Below are 24664 nucleotides of genomic sequence, written 5' to 3'. Positions count from 1 at the left end.
CCCCTTCAGAAGTAAATTGCAAATAAAGAAAATCTAATTTTACTGTAATATTTGAAAGAGTGTGAGTATTAAAAAGTGCAGTGTACTAATTGATAAGGGCAAAGAAAAATAAAAGAAGCAACGAAACAATTCAATGCACCATTAAAGGAGTTAAAGATTGTTACCCTTAAAGAGCCGTAACGGTAAAAGGGAAACAAGCTTCTGTGATGTTTCGAACGTTATGTATGGGATCATAATATTAAAAAATTTAATTTCTCTAATATTTTTGCAGTATTTCTGGGGTAAAGGGGATTACATACAAACAGAAGTCGATGATGACAGACGCACACTGAAGTTGTTGAAATATTGTGAGTCCATCTTCAAGATCTTGTACGTGACGATGACAAATCCAAAACCGTCTGACAATAATTATGGTGGGGAGAGCGTTGAGTTCCTTAAATAACCAATATCCATTGGCTAGGAGTTGCGTTAGCATGGCGGGAGAAAGACACGTACCGGGACATGTTCGAAATATACCGCGTATTGTGATTAATGCTTCTTATTGTTTTATTTATGAGGCGCCTGTTGAATATAAGAAAAGACAGTTAAGTATCATTATATAATGCATACCTTGATATGGTCGCTGAGAAGATTGCGTTCCATGTGTACTGTAAGTGAAGTTTTGGACGGTTGTGTTCGCGTTGCTCCTTTGATCGTGCTTTACTGCAGTAGACTTCAGAAGAATCGAACAGAACACTCTCATTATGGGGTTATTGTGCGTGAAGTCCACTATCAACATGCCGACATAATTCATATAACCTTAAACATATAAGAAAAAGTATTATATACATAAATGAAAAGTCATTTAAGGTTACGTGCAAAATACTTATAGCTGCTTAAAAATTAAATACTGGAAAATTACAGATATAAAATTCACAATGAACTCACAATTTTTAGTTCCCTTTAATGTTTTCTTATCCAACCATACATCCATCCAGCATGCATGCATCCATCCATCCATCCATCCATACACGCATACATACATACATACTTACATACTTACATATATAAATATATACATACATACATACATACATACATACATACATATACATGCATACATACATACATACATGCATACATACACACGCTCGCACGTATTTATATACATACATACAACAATCATCCGCAATTTTACTTACATTTATCGTCACTTTCAAATCCCTTTGGAAACATGGATCTGTCCATCCTGGGTACGAGCAAAATTCCTAGGATTATGGTGCTGATTAGGCGTCTCAGGAAGACGATAACTCCAACACTCAGATTGACGAACAGCATGAAGAACTTGAATAAATCGTGGGCTTTTCTAAACGACAGAAGAAACATTTACATGTAGATATCAGTTCCATAGCTGAAGTCGAAGCTTAAAACAATAATAGAAAACAAATAAAAGACAAATGGTCTGTAGTATGGTCGCCCTATTCAACCAAAGAAATTATCATAATAACCTACATCTGAGTGGAAAATATTATTCTACGGGAGTTAGAAAGTTTTAACAATGTTCTGCGTTTTCTTATATTATAACGTGTCAAAATCACAAAATATTTCATGAATTAAAACAGTCAGAAATTACTAGATTTAATGTAATCACTAACTGAAATTTATTTTCACTGTCGTTAAGGTTGATACAAGTATTCATGTCCGAATTATAATTAAATTATTAATTTGAGTGATTTGGTTGGTATTCTTACGTCATTTTTGTTTTAATCATTTATTCGTAATTTCCATGTAAACGTTTCTAACCATGAACTTTTTAAAACTTCGAAGCTACTTCCAGCAATCCCTCAGTTCTTGATACAACCATGATATTAAGGTAAATGACAGTCGTTCTATCAGTTTACAAACGCTATTGACCTCAATTCTTGATACAACCATGCTGTCATGGTAATTTCAAAACTTTAGCTCCGTTTACAAACGTTATTGTCCTCAATTCTTGATAAAAACATGCTATTAAGGTAATTGAAAGTCGTTCACTCAGTTTACAAACGCTATTGTCTCTTTGGAAATTTACCCGTTACGTACTCGTGTCTGTAAAAGGACATTTTTGAAGCATTAGAAAAGTAAACAATTTAGAGAACAAAAAATAAAAATATTGTCTTTCTAATTTTAATCAGTGAACATAAAAGCTACAGATTGCTTTTCAAATACTGCTATGGGCTTTGTTATGGTTTGAAACAAAATCTTTTGAGTTAAATCTGGGGAATTAGAAATCGGTAAAGACCTAGCGTCTCGATACCATGCTTTCACCTATATTGCATTTTGCTTGCAACATACATGAATGTATTTATGTATGTGTTTGTTTGTGTGTGTATGTATGTGTGTGAGCATGTGTGTATGTGTGTATGTATGTATGTATGTATGTATGTATGTATGTATGTATGTATGCATGCATCTATGTGTGTATGTATGTATGCCTATGTATGTATGTATGTATGTATATACATATGTATGCATGTATGTATGTATGTATGTATGTATGCATGTATGTATGCATGTATGTATGTATGTATGTATGTATGTATGTATGTATGTATGTATGTATGTATGTATGCATGTATGTATGTATGTATGTATGTAATGGCTTCCTTCTGAGTGGCACTTTCAAAGCATCATTTTGTTGCAAATCTATGGTCTTAAAACTAAGTAACAACAAGAAGTAAAGCAAAGATGGTTTTGTGAAAATAAAAGCAAAACAAGTAATTCTCTAAGTTATTAAATACAACTTTATGGGGAACTTACAATATTGTGAATTAAATCCAAAATAATCCTATATATTCTATCACAAGTCCAAAGAATAGAGTGCTATGAATGAATTGCAAGTCATGAATATGCAGAGGTACTAATATCCTTCAATATACATACATACAACCATAGTGAAGACATTCGATAAACGTCAACAGTTATTATTCCTATAAATCACATCGGTGTTACACCGAACTGGCCACTCCAGAGTTAAATCAGATATTTCCCGAAATGCGCATTTGGATATTGCGCTAAGTCGTGATCGCGATGGTTATAAAACCACTACACCGTGGATTCACATCGGTGCTAGTACAATCCTGATAAGTAGTACAACAGCGCCATCAGTAATAAAATCGATAAGGGCATTGAAAAGATTCTTGAAACCTTGGAAAAATACACCAATGCAGGTTTAAAACACACATATCACCATATCATCCAGTTCATAGATCCAGTTACATACGAACGCCAGAGTTGGTTTCGTCATGGTCAGTCATAATGTAAAAAAGTGTCGACCGGCAGCACATGGGTAAACTTATTTTTGACAAATTTCCTGTAATGTTTCAAGACCTGCATGCATATGGTTTTCACTTAATAATACAGGCAGTAGCATTGGCGTTAACGGTACCAATACAGATTATTGCAAGCAACATAGAAAAATGCACGACGTTTCGGCTGAAAGAATTATAGTTTATCGATTCGAAACAGTTTCTGAAAACTCAAAATTGTCCGTCTGTATTGTACCACTAACAGTGACCCGTTCATCAGAGAAGGTGTATATATATACCAATATATGAGCGGTTGGGACAAGTTTGCCGGAACTCAGTTGTCAATAACGGAAGACTGTTAATCGTCGCTGGCACGTGAAGGTGGTTCCGCCAACGACTACGAGCACGCAAACAAGTTTGGTCTATATTCGAATGCAAAACCTTGGGTGACTATCACAATCTGCAGCTGCGCACATATATGTTCTTCCTCGTAATGTGTCTGAACAAGTTTGTAACACTACCATGCACGTGAACATTATCGATCTCTCCCATTATATTTCATTCGCTGGAATGGCTTTGGAAGCGTTGTTGACATAAAACGAAAATCGAGGTAATGACTAAAATCTATTTGTTGAGAGCTCACTTTGTGGAGGGCTTGATATGGGAAATCACATATATCCTCCCGCAAACAAAACCTGGATGGTATGACCCAACCGCTCATAGCAGTTACATCATATTTCTGTATTGCAACAACCATTATGGCTGAGCAATGATAAAACCGTTACTTGGGGAATTTCAGTGGATTGATCCCACGTAATCTTCTCACACACGTACGCGCCAGAAGCATTTCCGCTGCCTGGTGTGTGGTTGTCTCCGTATCAGTGCGCAATCGTAAATTAATTTGGTGGTAAATTTACTGACTGCACCAAACTTGTTTCAAGTCTTCCGAAGAAATACAATTATATACTACAAGTGAGAAACCTGTAGTTGTATTGGCGACTTGGAATGACTATAACCATGATATCTCTAGTGCTTGGGTTATGGCAGCACGACTTAAAGGCTCTTATATCATAATGAATACGGATCTGAGAAACAAAACCACGAATGACCTTAGAAAAGGTTTAATTAAACTCATGAACAATCCCAGATGCGGGAAAAACATTAAGAATATGCACAAACGGATTTCAGTCAAAGTGGTCCGTGATAGTGAACGAGATAAGCTTCTAAAGCTTACCGCTGTCCCAGCTTTTTAAATCTCGGAAGATCTTTAATGGTGTGATTGTTGCTGATCTCAGTAAAACCAAACACAACTGAAACTGATAAAACCTATTTACGATGGATCGTCCGTACTGGATATGTCGAAGCTGCTAATGTTGAGTTCAATTAAACAAGATCAAATAGATGTGCCTTGATTGTGTCGAGATACCCTACACCGAGACTAATTCACTGCTGACGCATATCACCACCAATAACATGTACGCAAACATCACTGAGTCAAGTTTAGCAAATTAATTTGATAACAGTGATTATTCGAAAGAGAATGTTTTGTTTATTAAAATCAAGAAACAGCAGAGCAACAAAATCCGATAAATTCTATACCAGGATCCACTTTCAGCAATCGTGGCGGTGTTAATGGTAAACGCTCATAGACATGTTCGAGTGTATCCGCGACGCTTGCAGAATCTACTGACATTAACGGCTCAGCTTCTTTGCATTTGCTGGCAATATCGACAGTGGTTAGCGCGTACTTGTAAATGTGCTATCGACCCTGTGGATCATATGCACGGTTAGGTGCAAGAAACAATAGACTAGCCTAATGAACTTCATTTGGTATTTGTACATCAAACCAACAACGTGAAATCTTTCTTGGCACTGGTAGGTAGATTTGCCACAGCGTTTGTTTGGCCAACCATGCTGGAGCAATTCCATGAGTTGTCTTAGCCGCGCTTCCTAGCGTTTCCTTTGAGGCTTTACCTCTCCAATATCGACGCGGACAGTAGTATGTTTTCGATAATCTCTGGTTATTTTGTATCCATCATTTTTGGATTAACTTATTTTACTTTTAATGAGTTGAAGTTTGTCCAAGGGAGACAGAGCGGCCTTATGCAGTCTTGTCTTTCATATCTTTCTCTTTGATGGTCTTTCTTTCGATTCGTTCCCCAGCACCCGGTTTCGCAATAACATTTTAGACATGAAGGAGATCCATATTGGCACGCTTACGTGTACGGATATATTTTGATACTTGGTATGCAATGTCATGTTGATAACACGCAGACTCAACACAGTTTATATGTGCTTCACCATGGTTTGACTGTTTGTTAGAATCAAGTAGTATATTTTTCTATGTACCAGATACACAGTACTTGTATCCAGGGATGTTTTTTCACCGAGATCTTTGCACCATGGTGCTTCTGATAGCTTTCTTAATGAAGACATGATATCACCGCCGACCTCTTTTTGTTTTAATGACTGAAATTATTTGCCCCACATCGAACACAAATTTCAGAAATCACTGCTCATCCATTACGTGTTTGAGCTCGTGTGGCATTTCCAGTACTTGCTTTTTTGGGACATAATACACAAAATGAAGTCATGATTGTATTATATACTATAGTATTCAATGGCATTACGCAACATCTACACCGTCCACGTATGATGATATATTCCCAAAGTCAGTTCGTGCGCTAAGTATTGACTCCACTGGACTGGGACACAACTATTGCTGAATATGATTGTACAATGGTTGAAGTGGGATCGGATGTACGTGATTGTGCGGCTGATGATCAACCGTGTTATGATGTTTTAAAAGGTCTTTAAAATCGTTGAGAGAGAAAGGGTCATCCACAAGAATATAAGCGTCCATCGCTTTCTTTTCTACTACCGATAAAGCACCTACCATTGACGATTTGGATAGAAAGGAAAACAATCTTTTTTTTGTAGTGTAAGGGTGGCGCTACAGTTTCGCATTTTGCATAGGGTTAGGATTTTAAAGAAAAAGAATTTCCCCGGCTCTCCTCACTGGTTTTACTGGCTATTTAAAAAAGAAGTTGTATATCTTAGGTATAATGCAAAGAACCTTTAATTCCCTTTATTTTGGTGTATGATTGATGGGTGTACTATGGGTTATAGAGTATACAGCTTGGCCTTACTTCAAATGTGCACCTTTCAAAAAAGTGCTAGCTCTACTTGGTCATTTTCACTTCCTGAACTTCAGAGGTCAATTGTATAAAAAGAGCCGATAACTTTTTTTAAAATTTTATATATTTGGTAATTCATTCATTGCACTTTCAGAAGCTGGTATTGTCTAGTCTGGCAAAATTCATTTTCCCTATTTTAATAGCTGCTATGTATAGTGCACTTTAGACTAATTCAGACTGATTTTTTAACACAAGGGAGCAGTCATTTTAGTTAGCAGTGTACTTAAATCATGTAAAATTTCCAAAAGTACAATATCCAAAAGAAATATCATCCACATTACATTAATGTAGCATAGAGATATGCAAACATTCTCTCCACTGTGCATGTTTTAAATGCGAACTACTTCACCTTACATACGTCACTCTCTCTAAAGTACATATTATCTGGTGAGCGCCACCAAGACGACGTGGTACATAACCAAATAAGTCCCGACGTCGACACAAAATGGGGACGTAATATTTGTCGCTGAACGATACACAAATGTGTCTAAAGCGATCCGTGACAACTGTAATATGATAATTATATTTCGTGGTGTTGACGTATAAGGTCTTGCACACATTCATTGGATTTGAATGAATTTCGTGGCATGTTTACGTGAATCACTAAGGGTCCATATAGTTGTCCACCATTGACTTGAACGAAACTTGCAATTTCGGAGGAAATATCGTGCGGGTTTGGATGTGCCAATTTAACAATCATTACCATTAGATAAAATGTCTACCATTGATGTAATAAATGAGCATGAAAATATCTCCCGTGAAGTCGTTGGCGTGATCGCAACAGGCATCCGTGTACTTAACGTAAACGATAGAAAGGCAGTTGAAAACATTCCACACGTGCTACCCGAGTATAAATTGCAGATGTAAACGCCGCTTCAATTCTTTGACGGAACAGTTCGTGAGGAGATTTTCCAAAATCCTTTGCAGACCACTTGGAAAGATTACATGATAAACTTAACATCAAAGACACACGATAAACATATAGGCGTGAAATGGCCTAAAATGGGCTTTTACTCAATGAAAATAAATTACCGGTGATCATTGGTATCATTTTGCAAATAAATTTGACGAATTTACGTTACCTCAATGACCACAATCTCATCAAAGAGACTGGAATTCGATGTGACTTTTTCAACTCGTGTTACCGCTGAAGAATAACGTACACCTGAGAATGCACTCTCGTTTTTTCTTCAGTTAGCCTAATATCCGATCACAACCGTTTGGTGGTCTGTCCGCGAACAACACTTTTATATTTTCACAAGATCATGGATCATATGTGGGGTGGGGTGGAACTTCCTAAAGGTGCATACGATATTACCTCAATCAATGATGAGGTCAGACGAAGAATTTTGGTGTTGACCGTTAGAAACTAACAAATTTCTTTTCGAGATGCTGAGTCAGCACTTAGCTCCTTCAGAGCAATCGAATCGCTGCAATATTTAGACAGCCGTCGTTGAGAACAGTTCTTGGTTTTACGTGCACCACTTACTTTCAGGAGAGCATATCATACTTAGCCTGACATTGCCAGAGTTACCTCAACGAATCAGATCAATTTAACCTGCGATGCCATCAATGGAAGTTCTGAAACAGATCTGATAGGCAGGAATAGTTCTTGAAGAGAATTTACTGAATGGTTTCCCACCAACCTTGAAATCAGGCGATCTGGCATCACTTAAGCCCTCTTCACCTGTGTATCTTCCATGACATAATAACGATATATATTCTATTCATTTTTTCGATATGAAACAATGACGATACACTGTCCTTTACAGATGGACCTGATTTTAATAAAATGATAGCAGTACGTGGACGTCTCGACACCCGTGTGCGTTGATACCGCGAGAAAAATTGTTTATTCAGTATATCATGGAAATGGCCTCGGTCATGTTTTTCATGGATTGTTTACAGGTGCACCAAACGTGCTCGCGGAATTGTTTTCACGCGCCGCAACAATCGCTAAATAAAATGTAATACGAGACGTTGATAGTATTAAAACATTGCTGTAAATGTAAAACTGGCTTAACAAGCGACTCAATCACTTCGATGGACTATAACGATTTGTGACTCGAGTGAGTACCATCAAAAGCGTTTACGCTACCATCAGCAGAAACTATGCGAGCTGCAGTTGTTAAAATTATTAATGAAGCCATTCTACAACAACTGTCAGATTTTGCGATTGTAAATCTGCCAATGGAAGGTAGATTACGGTTTGGAATGCCAGTGGAAATGTCGGTTTCGCTTGTCAATGTATGCCTCTTACATGATCCATGTGATGCACAACGTGTTTGGTTTGTGTGCTAAAATAGGTGAAAGGCATGGAGGATAGAGGCTGTGACGAAGAAAATTATATAAAGGAGCGAAGAAAAGACGAATCCAGAATAATGAAACTACACGAACTCCTGTTACTAATACTTAGTTCAATTCAATCTTCCCCCACCAAATATTGAATTTCCTCTTTCAACCATTAATGCTTGAGAGGATTCATCCAGTAGGTATGCGAATTACAGGGGTAAAGTCTACAATTCCAATGTGATTGTAGAATTTATCTGGTAATGTTGGAACATTTGGAAGCAAATCTTCGTAGTTTACATTACAGCTTTAATAATTGGTTCTTTTCTTGCGGCTGTGGAAAAAAAAGTATCTGGTCCAGATGCTGTAAAATTTCCGAATACCCAATATTGTTTAAATCATACCCATTACATGCTAATGGTACGCCATCGTCAAAATCCTCATTGTGAGAGGGCAGGTACAACCAATTTGATTAAATTATTAATGGGGCTATATCTATCAAAAATGCTCCTTTAACATACGTATATGACAAAGTTGGTTTTGTTTTCGCCTCCCACGAGTTTTAACGACATAATTGAAGTTACTTACTTTCATTTTAACTGTAAAAGGACATAGCCTGAAGAGGGTTATTTTGAGGCATGATGAATAGAGCCAGAACTCTATCACCAACCTTTCTTTTGCATTTCTCTCATAGTTTGATTTCAGTTTTGACTGAGTAGACTAAAATATTAGTTATTGCTACTTCACAAGCCTTTAAAATTTATGATTGAAATCAGATACGTAATCAAGAATAATAATAATATCTGATGGTTCTCTTTTAATAAATGGTACACGGACAGCATGCTGACACTAATGGTTAAGTGGCTGATAACTGACCAGCTTGCTTTCATGGGCTTCCTCTATTCTAGCTTCTATGGCACTATCAATTCTAACAAAAGCACATGTTTGAGACCTCTTGACCACAATACAATATCAGTTCTGAAGTTGGTGTTACACACGTCAGTAGGGATTATCAGCTGTCATTGTATATCTACATAAGTTTACCAATCCTTCACTGTTGTGAAAATGCCTGTTGCTTCAGTAGTTTGTGTTTGTGTATCGCACCGTTTTCACAAAACGGATCATGTTTGGACCACTTTCACTTGCTTGTTTTTTTCTCACTTGCTATATCTATGCATGAAGGCAATCTCAGCAAGCACTTGGTCATGGCGCTAACGATAGCAGTGTAGGAACTACCGTGCAGGATAGCAGTTCGACAAGATAAAGTATAAAAGACATTGACGTCACAACGTTGGAACATTTATATGAAATAAAATATAAAGTTAAAAGTCAATAAAATGCTCAAAAAGTTAATAAAGATTGCTAAATCAGCGGAACTCTTTGAAATCATTCAAGATTTAGTCTGGTTGAGAAAGGTTCTCAATTGAAGTCATATAAAAACAATTTCTGTCACAAAGTGTAAAATTATGCAGGAGAGAGAACATTTTCTAATGTTAGTCGACACATGCAGAGTGTACACTTTAGTCGAGATTCACCCTTCAGGAGTCATGGCTGGGTGAAGTAAGTGTGTAATATACAGTACAATACCACCTCATCTCCGTGTTTTCTTCCATTTGAAGCGTGCCATTCTACGAAGCGGGTTGGATATCCCGAAGATTCTTGTTGAGTTTTCGGCCAACATATTTCCCAAACACATAGGCTATGCCATTTATTTAATTATTGAACTCATTATATGGGTTTTTATTCGAAACATTTGGCTGCATAGCAGCTGTTTGTGTTTATCCTATTTTTGATTTCAAGATTGTTAGAAGAGGAAAATAGATGCTTATAACATAATACCCTAAACGTTATGAAGGAGTATACAAATAATAACAATAATAATAATAATAATAATAATGTATAAAATAATGATGGACCTGTTATCTATAGCAAGCGGCCTCTGTTGGTCAGTCGGGTTTAATCTCTCTTGTAACAAGAACTTTCCCACGATGAAGATTTGCAAGCGGAATATGATGAACACACTGACTGGGTACCTAAATGGGAATTGTACAATAAAAGAATGCAGATAGTGTATTTTGTGCAAGCCATAAATTCACTAGTTCTAAAGGACCCACCTCCTTCATATGCTCAAATATTTTCTCAAAATTAGAAACTTAAAAAGTTTATACGTTTTGGTCTAATCGACTTTTTATATCTGTCTTTTATTTCATCATTAATGTGTCAATGTTAACGCGATTTCCATTGAATCCAGACGCTTTCTTCGTTTGAAATTGTTTCTTATCTTATGTCGATGAGAAAGAATTCATATTACCATCCACCCCAGGGAATGTCAACTAGCATATGTTATAGTTCAAGCAAATAGAAATCTAGTAATCTTAATGATATTGATTTTAACAAAGTTCAGAATTACAAGCGTCATACTTTCCTGTATGACTTTTTAAGCTTTAAAGCACGCTAAAGCTACTGTTGATTTAGTTCAGGTGGAGAATATTTTATTATAGGTATTTTTAAAACTATTTATTTAAGGTTCAACCATTTGGTTCAACGTAAGTATTTTTCTGCCTGGATGTGTGTTCTAAGTCTAACTTACACGACATCTTTCCATATTTGGAAACCTTAGGCTTCTTCGTCATGGTATTACTTTCTCTCCTGCAGTTTAGGCTCGTTCGTCTAACGAAAGCATATTAGCTCGGTTTTGTTATTACTTTTCCATAGCGTATGTATTTTGAGAAAAAAAATCCTTTAAATGAACTTTTATCAAACTCTTATATTGTCAAAAATTTATATTTTACTAATTATAAATTTTAAAACTTTTAATTAAGAGCAGTGTTTAAGTTATTATAGAGAGAGACATTAAAGGGGTTAATGAGCAAGTTTAAATTTTAAAGTTCATTAAGCTCTCAACAGTGTTAACACTATAAACTAGATGTTTAAAATTTTAAACGTTTATGTCAGAAGTAGTATAATTTGTTTTCAAAAATAATAAACGAATTTTAAAAATAAAATTTACTAAATGTAAAAGATTAAATAGACAAAAGTGAACCTTTGAAAATGCTGATAAAACTTGAATGTTATGAAATTTGTTCTGGATTTAAGTTTAATGCCGTAACAAATAAGGTAAACTTTAGCGAAAAATGTGTAAAATATATGAAAGTCAGAGAAAAAATGTAGCATGTGTATTTTGTGTATATTTGTTTTTAAAACGAAATCTTTTTGTAAAAGGATGAATTTACGACAAACGTCTAAACTGTACGTGACAAAAGTAATACCTACTTCTAATACCCAAAGCTTTTGCGCCAGAATATAAAATCACTTTACTATTCAAAGACTATTTTGTAGTGGTTGGCTGAACAATTTGTTTGATGACATATTAGATGTGTATATTAGATTTTAAATAATGTCTATATTGTTTATAGACGGCAGGGTTTAGTGAATATGACATTTGTACTATTTATGATTGATTTACTAAACTAGTACTTACACTAAAATTTGAAACTGTTCCAATAACTGCGGAACATTATCAAATACTTCTACAAGTCTGAATACTAAGCACAACAGAGTTAACGGCACAAACAGGCAAAAGAAGCAAATGATTGTTCCTGGAAAGAAAAAGAAAAATAATAAATAATAGTGGGTGTATCTGATCAAGCAAAAGGGAATGATAGCTACAAACGATTCTAAAAGTACGCAATTGTAAACTGTTCATAAACAATAATGGAAGTAGTTTAATAAAACGCGAACTGGTCATCTTATTGTCTTTTTTAATGTCATGAGTGTGATTACATTTTAAACCTAATAGACAATGGTTTTAGATTCTGTTTTTTACATTAGTCCAAGCTGTGTTACTCTGGATAGTGCATAACTGCAAGTTATGTTACTTTAGTAGAATTCTTCAAAGTGTTTGATGCAATTGTTATGATGTAATATTTTGAGGCATATGAATATTGTTAAGAAAACATAGTCCCATCGATTTAAAATAGGAGAAAAGTTAATATTACAGTTAATAGCATACACTGGGTTCGTCAAGTTGCATATGAACAAGTTTATGCTAAAGGAACTACTTTAATTAAAACCAACCACTAGGCAGCAAAAGCGACAATGAAGAACCTTCTTGATGTTGAATTTAGCGTATTTGAAGAGCTAATAGTTGTGAATGCATCAGAAAATTCAATTTCTTTAAAGTTTGTGGGTCATATTGAGACGAAAAACACAAAACGTTAATAAATTTATTATGCGTATTCTGGTATTGCATTGAATATAATATTCATTTATTTCTGATATTTAAGTTGAACGCTTGTTTTGGCATATCGAGTTTGCGAAGATTGTCGAGTTCATGAAAAAAACAAATGATCAGACGGTAAGCATACAATAAAGTACAATAAATGTGATATCTAACTTGAATGCGCAATCCTCGAACTGGCATCGATCCTAATGGCTTAAGAATCAACATCAATTTTGTAAGCTAATCTTTAAGAATAATGATCAGCTCTGATCTACTAAGCACTCATCCCTTTCTTTAATCCAATTAATCATACATTATTGCCATGGTAATGAGCACTGTAACATCGATTAATATTAGTATATTTTATGATTCTCTTAAGACGGGTCCTAAGTTTATCTCAAAGTGGAACTAATTATACAAATTAAAGCAAGACAATCAAGTCATTCACTAGCACAAGCCGTAATGATGCAAACTCTTGTCAAAATTACGAAGATGAGAAATATGGTCCGCATAAACGCATGCATAATATATTTAAATACCAAATGTGTCAGATGCAAGAAGCGAAAGTCAGTGTACTCATGAAAACAGTCAGGAAGGTGTATGCCTCTTATCGTAAATACAAGGACGTAGTGAAAAAAAATGAAATAATAGTATTTTCCTGAAGATTGTTAATGAGATTCGTTCCTGCGGATGTTATTTTTGTTTCTGTACCATATATCATTCCAATGATTTGGTTCCCCATGTACTGTGTGCTTCGAATCTGTAAGATAAAGGAAATGTGTTTTTAACTACCACCAGAGGTGTGTTTTGGCATTCCGATCAAATACAAAGTTTTTCAAACATGATTGCTTTCTCTTGTGTAATCAGAAAGATGTTTAACATAAGTAATTGGTGGGTTGATATTTCCATCTTGTTCGCATCGTGTAAATTCGTCGATTAGCTGAAAGTTAATCCTTACTCTCTGTTACTGGAATGTAGGCAGTAGAAAATGATGGTAACAAGCCGCATGTAAAGCCCCAAAAAGATTAGACCACCTCTGAATTAATTAAGAAACCATATTTTCCTGGTTAGAAAAAATAGAAAAGAGTTTAAAGTAAAATTGAACTATTTAAAATTTACTTCCTGTCCGGTTCAACCAAAAATTCTTTACCCATGCAAAAAGGAATATTGGTTCATGAAATATTAGCTGGATCATACTCTTGTGGTCACAACGTTAAAGCCAACAGACAAATTACTCAGACAGAAACATGGTTTTGTTTCAGTCGTACAAATAGCTGAAACGCTACTGTATCCTTCAGAACATTTAAAGAGCTGATAAAATTGTCGGCCTTATTGTCAATAATATTGCATCGGGTGGACCGAGAATAAATCTCAGCTACAACTTGGTCAGATTAAAACGGTGTCCGAAAAAGATCCAGTTAATTAGTTAATAAGCTGACCCTAGCAATCGTTATCCTAAGTTTCCTGTGCATGAGTAGGATAAATTCCAAGGTAACAATGCGCTAGTAACATTTTCTGGAAATAGTTGCACCTGAATGAAATGATTGGATTTGTCCGTAAGAATGACCTTTCCGAAGAGGTCAAAATCACACACACCAGCTTTGACATCCTTTGAAAAAGCAATGAGGTTAAATAGGCAATGAACATTTAATTGTCTAATTTAGCTTCATTGTAGCTAATTTCTCTACATAAATGCTATCCTTCTCAACATGAATCAGGTCATTTAGAAACGTTTGCATAATTTTCTGAGTACTTTGTTAACATGCAATGTAGAAGTGATTCAAACAGTATAGAGATTTCAGATATAAAATGTATCTCTAATCACAGAGTACCGTACTGGATAGTAACTGACAGCTTTTGATGCGGTAAAATAATGAGATACATGACAATATTAACATGTTCCCAGTTAGTTTCTGCTGAATTTGTGGCAGATTTTGTATCTTTAAGAAGTATGAATAACTCTGACTCTGGGCAATTCATATTCAGTTTGTTTCAATTATCAGGTGCTTGCAGATCGCATGTAAAATCTATACTTACCATATAAGAATATGTTAATATACACGTTGCTATAGAAATATCAGTTCTCAGTATATGTAACCATAGTCGATTCTGTTCAAACGTATTCCATGTGAAAATTTAAAACATATACGTATTTATGTTCACATGTTAGCAAACTTACTCGATAAGTTTTTGCAATCAAAATATTTCAACTGATACCATCTACGGCGCAAATTATTTGAACCCTTCCAATTTAAAGCGTATTCAAATAATGGGCCTATTATTAGGCCCATAAACAAGACGAGGTCGAAAAAATAAACATCAATAATTTCTCTTATTTCGGCTGACTCTACCCACCTTATGCAAAGTTATAATCTCAACCCATCCAAATACAAATTATATAATTGGTCACATTGCTGTACAGAAGTTTGACGCATCGTCATCGTAAACAATAATTAATATCAATCGTGCTATCTTGAATGAATATGAATACGTGAACGTAATTTGAGAGGATCTCCCCTTTTCATTTCACCTCAACTGAGAATCTAGACAATTTTATTTCTCGATAATAGGAAAATTAACGTCTCAATAAAAATGCGTTATATGTTGCTTCACTACGTTGCATCATTAAAACAGGTGGGAGGTTGGATGTCGATATATAGTTATGTTCAACACTCTTACTGTAGATATAGTCTCTATTTTATGTTATGCTCCAGCAACTTGGTGAAACTGTTCAAAACCTAATGTACAGAGTGTTGTTTATATTAATAGCACGTAACATGATAATGATATGCAAATTATTTAGCCATTCACTTGCAACACTTGCAACAAAAGAAGGACACTGTAACTTACATGTATGCTTTACTAAAATAGGTTAAATACTTGTATTTAGTTCGTGACTCATTACAGTTCCTATTGTATATACATCTAGACTGCTTAGAAGACATTTAATAACCAATAGACTCGAAAGTAGGATGTGGTCCTCGTGCCTTATAGTTGAGGTCTCATCTCCTATAGTGTTGTTTTTCTCTATAAACACAACTTCAATCGAAGGATGATTGCAAGAATCCTCGAAAACGCCTAACCGTACTTTTTCCTAAATTTCCGAGGTAACAGTGAAACAGAAATTTTAAACATCAGTTCAAGCAACAAAAGATTTTTGTGACAATTCTAAACGAAGCTGAAATCGAGATCCAAATAGCCCGGTTTGTGTTCGGCGCTGTGACCAGAACATTTATTCTGTCAATTGGCTTTTCTACAATATTTATATCTAAAAATCTCGAAACTATTTTGAACTAATAATACATTTTTCGTTTTAAAAGGTTAGAGACGAAGGTATTGTATAGCCGGTATGCTTGTATGCAAGAAGCGAATATTACAGATTCGAAACAGTGGCCAAATATTCTCTTCCTGGCTGCATAAATGCTATATATATCGATTTTCGAAAGTGTTAATGACAATAATCCAGATTTCAAGAAAGTAAGGATATATGTGCATGCGCATGTCACTTTCATCGCAAATGTGGTATCACTTGCTTAGTGCAACCAAAGACTTGCATTGTTTTATGCATAAAACAGCATTTTATAGATTTTGACCTATTTGTCAGGGATTTTAGGTCATTACACAGAATTAAATGGTCGTCTGGATCGAATACTTTTCAGCCTAAACCAAAACCATGAACGAAACTATGGCCTGTTTTCTAGCTGAAAGTGAAGATCATTTGTATTGTCTAAATGTACCATATGCAACTCTGGTTCTATATTACGACCATAAGCAGGACTAAAAGAAAGTGTTCGCACGAGAGGGGTGGACTAAATATCCTGGTTCCTGTATGTATGTATGAATGTATGCATGTATGTATGTATGTATGTATGTATGTATGTACAATATTGAAAATCAAGATTAATATATTTCTTATGTATATTTAATTTGTATTGTCAGACTGACTGATTAATGTCATTTTTATAAACGACATATTACATAGCTAAATCCAATCTATTCTTTTTTTATAATAGCTTATGATCATTATTACTTGGTTCTAAACATGTGTACAGATGTTGAGTTCCAGGTCTAGGTTTGGTTTTAGAAATTAAGAAAATCCTAGGAGTAAGTTGTTTATGAATATGATGTAAAAATGACCCTCATCCTGTTCTTGTATTGTTTCTTTGCTATTGATATGAATGTTGTTTGATACAGATTTACTCATTCACATCTTATCAGTATTAGTGGAATCAATTTAAGCTGTGTTCACTTAATATTTGAAAGGATCTATTTATTTACACTATTCGCTGGAATTACAAATTCTCATTAACACTTTTCGGATTAAATTACTGTTTTGGGATTATTGTGAATTCATTGAAGGACATTTTGGATTATATCATAGTGATAAATCAAGACTGTTTGCACATTAACACTATTCCACTGTATGGGTATATCAGCAAATTTAAGTTTGGAATTCATTCGGAAAACCACTGGAATTCACTCGGAAAACTCTATAGTTTTTTACTTGTAACATAACTTTTAGGACTGTTTAGGATATCATTCAAAATACTGCAAGTTACTTTTAAATATTTTTAAATTTACGCTCTGTGGAAATGCATTATTCGTTGCATTTTACAAAAATGTTTATCCTTCGCTCGTTTCTGTTATTTAGTTAAAGACCACAAGCTCGTAACATTTCAAAGCTCTGGAAATTGATTGCTTGGAGATATAACATATTGCTAGCTTGGCTTTTCATTAAAAATTATAAAACAGTTAGGAAAATGTCCAAATGAATACCCATCAACATCAAAGATTTTAGCTGACATAATACTTTACATCCTTCCTTTGGGTTAATGTTTTAAATTTAGGTAATTTAAATTTTCGTGTCCTCTCGAACATCCATAGCAAGGAATTTCTTCACCCAGAATCTAACTGCATTCTCTCCCTCTAGTTCAATTACTGCAAGCTGATCCATTTGTAAACATCTTCTGAAACTCTTGGAAATAGGTTATTACATTTCAAATACGTTTGCGAAGGAAAATGACGTCGCACCCACTTCAAAGTTATCACTCCGTGAAAGAGGACAGTGGGGTACAAGTTAGACCTTGACTCTGTAATTTGCCATTAACGGGGTGTTTCTTCTCGTATTGATTGCACGTGACAACTGTCCTTTATTCTAAAGATGTTGCTAACATGAAAGCATTGTCAATCCATGAACAAACAGTGTTATTTAAACGCTATATCTAACGAGCACATAACACTGGGCATGAACGGAAACTGGTTATCTTGCATCAACATACACTATAAGATCCTAAATTAATTAAAGTCAGTTAGGGCACTTAAACTTTGTTTGCATAAATTGCAATCAAAATACCATGTAAATCGAAATCGTTCACAGAGTTTAAACTATTTGTCTTTAACAGAGTTACACCTACGTAGAAAATCATTAGAGACTTGCGCTATGTATGACATCAGGCTATCGAAAATGGATAACGTGTAGATGTCATAAAATAAATATTGCCTGATGTAGAAAATGTCCTAATTTTTCAGTTTCTGTCAGTATTTAATAATATTCCTAGACGAAGTGTTCTGACACCAAACTCATTAACTAAACTTCGAATTTATGTATCGGAAATTCTGTTGGCACTTCATTTGAATGACTTATATGGTGAATTAGGTCAACGGTTGTAGTTTCCTTGCAAGGTCAAACAAGGTTTAATAACAACACTAGCGTGTGCCCTTAAAATGCATGTTTGGAAAACAAGAACGCTTCAACAAGATTATTATTCAGAAGAGTTGATTTATTCAAATAGATAGATATATAGATAGATAGATATGCCTCTCGTTTGCCTTTGCTTTCGTTGGCTTTCATTTGGAATCTGTCGGAAGAATTGTAACGGACGGATTTACATCAATAGTCGGCCTAGATGTCAGTAAATGAACCCCACCACTTCCGCAATTAAAACAAAAAATGATCATGAAATGTCTTCACATTATGTCACCAGGGGACCCTACTGTAGGATTTGTATGTCTTTATACGGTCCATAACGTGCTAAATGATGGCACTGATCACAAATTGGGAAGGGAGATTAATTATTAATTGAAAAAGCGGTAGAGTTCTACGAAATTGTTCATTAAATGTGTTAAAGATAAAGTAAGTTCCAGAATCGTTCGTGAAAAATAAAATTAACGCGGAAGATACTTACTAGATGTGTTTCTGCCTTTATTTGTTCTGTTCTTTCAGGAAGAAATTCTCTTTCTCCTTTGTATAACTTCAGCATATGCCATCTGCAATAGAAAAAGACGTTTGATAACGAATGTGAAAAACAAATGGCAAGGCACAGTTACATATAAAAAGGTTTGACAGGACTTGTTTCGGATTCAACTTTTCTTCTTCTTAACTGCTAATTTATGTCTTAAAGAATATTTGAAACTTATAATTAATTCAACAAGGGGCAAAACAAAGGTTTGACGATTTATTTTACAAGGAATGTGAAAATCTTTTCAAATTCCTGCTCATAGTTAAAATGAGGTGAAATAAATCCATATCCTTAGTTGACTTCGGCCGCATTTCTGCTCTGAATCGCTTTAATAAAGTGATGCGTTCGCGTCGTATACGTGTGTAATTTTCAATTTTCGTTTTGTTTTTGGACAATACTTTTCATAATATTGCAATTAATAACTATCAGGTTTGATATTTAGTTTGAGTTTCTGTTTCTGCTGAATGTCTTTAGACTTTGTTATAAATATTACCTTATATATCGTTCAAAATTTGCTTTATTCGATATATGGCATTGAAAGAGATTCACATGAGTAAATTCCTTTGCATATGGCTACAAGGATGCTTTTGAACTTTTAACTGCCTTAGAAGCTCAAATGCTCAAGTTAAAACATTGGAATTTAATTTTAAACTACATTATAACAGACAAAACATATTTGCATTTCCACGGCATGACCTTATACAAATTTTCTATTGAACTCTTTCCATATCCCGCCTTAGAAAAGTGCGGATATACAAGAAAACTCGTCAGGATTTAATACCTGCAGACGTAGTACCATAATTGAAGAACATTTCAACTGTGAAATTGAATTTTCTGATAAAATCTTGTATAAAAATATAATGCTTTGATGAAAACACACACACACACACACACATACACTCCAATATATATATATATATATATATATATATATATATATATATATATATATATATATATATATATATATATATGTATATATATATGTATATATATATATATATATATATATATATATATATATATATATATATATATATATATATATATATATATAGTAGAACTTCGATTATCCGTCGGGACGCGGGATCAAGACCTTGACGGATATGAGAATAGAAGGATAATGGAACTTGTACATTAAAGTATTATGCAATAGGCTGGGTCCTTAAAAATTATATTATCTACATATGTACATGTACCTGTTTTTTAATATTTTGACGTACAATACCCTGACGGTTAACACACACACACACACACACACACACACACAGATATATATATATATATATATATATATATATATATATATATATATATATATATATATATATTTATAAAGAAACAAGAAAGAGATGACTATTCTTAGTATACTTTCTGTGAGTCATAAAATTACATTTCGCTCAGAATTATCCACTCCTTTTTTGAAGACATTTTACATCCATGCAGTAGGTACTTTCTCCATTCGTTCAAAACGGATCGAGATTAATGGATAGACATAATAATATACACGGTTCATGAGAAAAAGGAGTAAAACAGGAACAAGCCAAAGATTGTAAGATTTGTTGGCTACATGAAATGCTCTAAAATTAAAGCTTCAGTAAAAACGGAACATTACAGTAGCGACATACTCGCGTTGTGGTTTTGTTTTGCATTAAACATTATAAAAGCATTACAAGTCTATTATGAACTCGGTCCAAATATACATTTACTTGATTAGATTTTTGATTGACGATTGAATTCACTTGCTCCACGCGTGTTATATGAAGCAAAAAGTATTTTTTTATTAAGTTGGTTTGAAAAATCAACGTGCACGATCTGTACGTTTTTAAATTGTATTTGAATAGTTATTAGGGTTCGGTCTGATCGATAAATATGTAAAATGCCCGGCATGTAATGTGTTTACTTTCGTAAGATAGTTTGCCTAAACCTGATAAAATTGTTTTCCGCTGGATAGTTAAAAACGAGAGGACCGCATCATATCAAGTGTTGGGAGGATGGTTTCTAAAATGTCGAAATGTTCCGGACTTTCCTCGAAAGAGCAAACGTTTACGCGTCTATTTATTCAAAGCGTGCATAATACCCAATAAATTAAACAAGCAAGAAAAAGAAAATAAACGATGGTCAGATCTCAAGTGACAAATTATTGTATGTTCGTGTGTGTATGGTTTTCTTAGGTTTTTTTTGGCGGGAGTGGGTGGCAGAATGCATTCCCCCCCCCCCCCCCCCCGATTTTGGCAAGCATGAGGGATAAATACAAATTAATAATATCAAAACAGGAAGGAAAATAATTTCCCAGTTGTTAAAAAGATTTGAAGTTTTGCACATTTTGCACTCCATCAGAACAAAACAAGGTCAGAAAAAAGTGTTGAAATGTATACAGTGCCTCTACAGCTCAGTTAACAATAGAAAAGATAAGTTTTTTTTTATCGGAATCATCCGAATATGACGTCACACCACTATTACAGGACTATTTTAATAAAACTAGTGATATTCATGTAAGTAATAGACTCGCTCATAGGTACCAACTGTGTTAACTGTAGAGAAACATTCGAATAGATGTTAAATAATATAAAACTGTTTCTTCCCATGGATACATGCACACATGAAATAAGAAGACATTCTCGACTCTTAATATCGTATGAAATGAACGCATAGTAAAAACTGTAAAGATAACGAGTTTAGGAAAACATGTGCTTTCAGGTTAACGTTTGTTTGCCGGCGCTACGATCTAATTTGCATCGAATTTTCATCAAGAATATGCTTTAGATATTATAAGAATCATAATAGAAACCTGATCAGTTTGGTTTGTTGCTAGGCTAGTAGTGCCAAAAAATATTAGTCTCGAAACTGTGCAGTCATGACAGTAGAAGTGTGAAGGCGAGCAGAACTATAGAGTTCGGCATTCAAATCGCGGCAGGCAGCTCGCACATGAGCCACAAAGCTTTGAGTGTGGAAAAGTATTAGCCATAGTATATATAATATCTCGTGAGCATACGTCATAGAGATCACCAGTCATAACTACAAAGTACATCCAATGGAATCACGCGTCTCAGCGCACAACGTAGCATATAAGAGGGATTCCTTGATGGCTTGGCCGTGTATTGCTGTACATAATAGCGGTACTCCTCTCGATAGGTAGACATCGATGTGGTGGCTAAACATTACAGCAGATACCCATTAGCCCATAACCAAGCAAATGGATTCAATAAATTTTACTGTTAAAATAGAACATTGTAACATTGATGTAACATTTGCATTGTATTAACGAACAGAAACGAAAATAAAGATCTAACCTTAGGGACAAATAGCTGACAATGCCTTGATTTTTATTTACTTTGTGGTCCTCGTTGAGAAATTATTTGGTTGGGTATTGTATTACGCGGACAGATTCAGAGTTTAAAACTTTACCCCCAATGAGTCAACTCGTGTGATATAAAATTAATTTCACTGAACACGCATAAGTAATGGAGACCAATTTCTCTCCATTTTGTCTATATAAAAGCTGAGTGTAACAAACGTGAATCACACTTCTCCTATATCATGCTTCTTAGAGTTTAAAGAGAGTATTAATTAGTGCAGCCTACAAGGAATTAAGAAGTACGCCCGCCCTTAATTCTTGCTCTCTTTCAGTATCTTCGATTATGTTTGTTTTTTTGTCCAGAGTCAACTGAAAGCGCAACTACAATGTAAGAATAACTAATTGGAATGTACCTACTTGTGTTATGAATATTTGATTTAATTTATATTTGATTTAATTTGTGTTTGGTTTGATTTGATTGTTTTCGGTATTTGGAATCTTTTTATTTTCTTTACGTGTCAATGTAATGTAATTTTGTATACAAGGAAATTGATATTTTCCAGAAATTAAATTTGACCGGAATGTTTCCATAAATATCTAAGACTAGAAACACTTGTTTCTATGTTTTACTTAGTTCCTGGCCTTGATTGAGGGTCAAGTAAACAACATTTTCTTGGAGTAAAATGATTGGTTCTTATCAAGGACATACAGGAGCTAAGTGATTTTTACATGTAAATATGATCACGCAATCCTCTATGTTGCAATTCGGCATTTCCAAAATTGCGAAATACTTAGTATCAATAGTAATGTTTAGATAGAAATCTCAGAGTCCGGGCGTTTAAACACTTGATGTCAAGTTGTTTACTTCTGTCATGACCAGTATTGCATTTTTGAGTTTTTGAGTTATTGGTTTCCAGATTATTTGAACTCTAAATGATTAGTTCGTTTCTCTTGAAATATCATTGTATTCATACAGAATTCTTAAAAAAGGACAATTGTTGAATACTTTATTTTGGATTTCCAAGACCGGAGGATTAATTTTTGTATTTCTACAAGGAACTGTAACGACTTCAACACCTTACAAGTTACAGCATACGTCATCGCCATTCATTATTAGGACTTCGAAAATTTTATTCGTGGATTATTCTTGGATTACAGCATTTTGTTATAGTTTACAAAGCTTGTTGTTTTCACTCTTACTTGTGTTACTGTTTATTCGAGCTAAACATGTAACATAAGAATTATATGTCAAATAACACAATAACAATATGTAATGAATTAATAGAAAATTACCTACATGCCATTCATGTACGTTTACATAATACAATTATAATATAAGAAGAAATAATTGAAGTTAACATACTTATACGTCATGAGTAGAGAGTAGATCACACTACAGCCATATATTCCTGTAGCTATACCGGAAGCAATACTACATCCTAAAATTGTATTGAAAAGAATACCATTTATTATTGATCAAATCTGTGAACTAACGACAGTGTTTAATTTGTTACCCTCATGAGTAAGTCAAATATTTATTAAAATGGGACTCAGGGAGCAAGCATAATGTTTACTGAATATTTTACTCAGTCAGGAACTACAAATTACGGTTATTTGTGTCATTGAATATTCCACATGCTTAAATCGACTAATGCCTGTCACTAGATATCATGGCATTCTACCATCATCCATCTATCCGTACATCCAAAGACAAAATATACATACATATATAGATGCATGCATGTCAAACGTAGAAACATAATATCAAAAACGTTTCTTACTTTTTGTTAGTGATCTCTTGTAGCTGGAGCTAAATCAAAACAAGTTAACTGAAGTATGCGCAAATGTGCAAATGTAAAATCTGAAATTTATGTTATATTCATAGCGTTTATATCATGTTTATCATTTGGTGATGCTTTAATGTAAATAGTTGTCAACTTCAATACAAACCTTGAAGAATATACGCTATTCTAAAAGGTTCCAAAACTGTATCGAATGAAAAGTGTTGGCTTAATATGCGTAACAATTTCTGCAAAATATCCATCAAAAGCTGTTCGGTAAGAATGATCTGAAAGAAATATAAACCGTTTCCATGTAATTTATTTTGTAATATTAAACACTTCAAAGATGGTTTGCTTCAGACTTTAATGAAC

The 24664-nt window shown here is 34.3% G+C and overlaps 1 protein-coding gene across 3 annotated transcripts in view; it reads right to left on the bottom strand.

The window, feature by feature from the left end:
• LOC149806807 (stimulated by retinoic acid gene 6 protein-like) overlaps positions 1-24664 on the bottom strand; it is an 88656-nt gene that overhangs the window by 48012 nt on the left and 15980 nt on the right. For 2 of the 3 annotated variants that reach the window (XR_016421068.1, XR_016421073.1), the window contains exons 9-14: positions 24462-24579; positions 23875-23950; positions 19160-19241; positions 13686-13734; positions 12234-12351; positions 10669-10785 (exon numbers count right to left, since the gene is read on the bottom strand). Coding sequence is in view for 1 of the 3 variants with exons in the window: in XM_089957960.1 (XP_089814086.1) it covers positions 610-798; positions 1182-1345; positions 10669-10785; positions 12234-12351; positions 13686-13734; positions 19160-19241; positions 23875-23950; positions 24462-24579 (913 nt within the window). In the remaining 2 variants the exon portion in view is untranslated. Of the gene's footprint in view, positions 1-609; positions 799-1181; positions 1346-10668; positions 10786-12233; positions 12352-13685; positions 13735-19159; positions 19242-23874; positions 23951-24461; positions 24580-24664 lie in introns of all 3 variants that reach the window. The other variant, XM_089957960.1, reaches the window with a different exon arrangement.

This window comes from Sinohyriopsis cumingii, chromosome 1 (genome assembly GCF_028554795.1).
Source record: "Sinohyriopsis cumingii isolate HCF-2022 chromosome 1, ASM2855479v2, whole genome shotgun sequence".
NCBI lineage: Eukaryota > Metazoa > Mollusca > Bivalvia > Unionida > Unionidae > Sinohyriopsis > Sinohyriopsis cumingii.
Note: the sequence above shows the minus strand (reverse complement) of the source record. Positions and strands in the feature narration are given on the sequence as shown.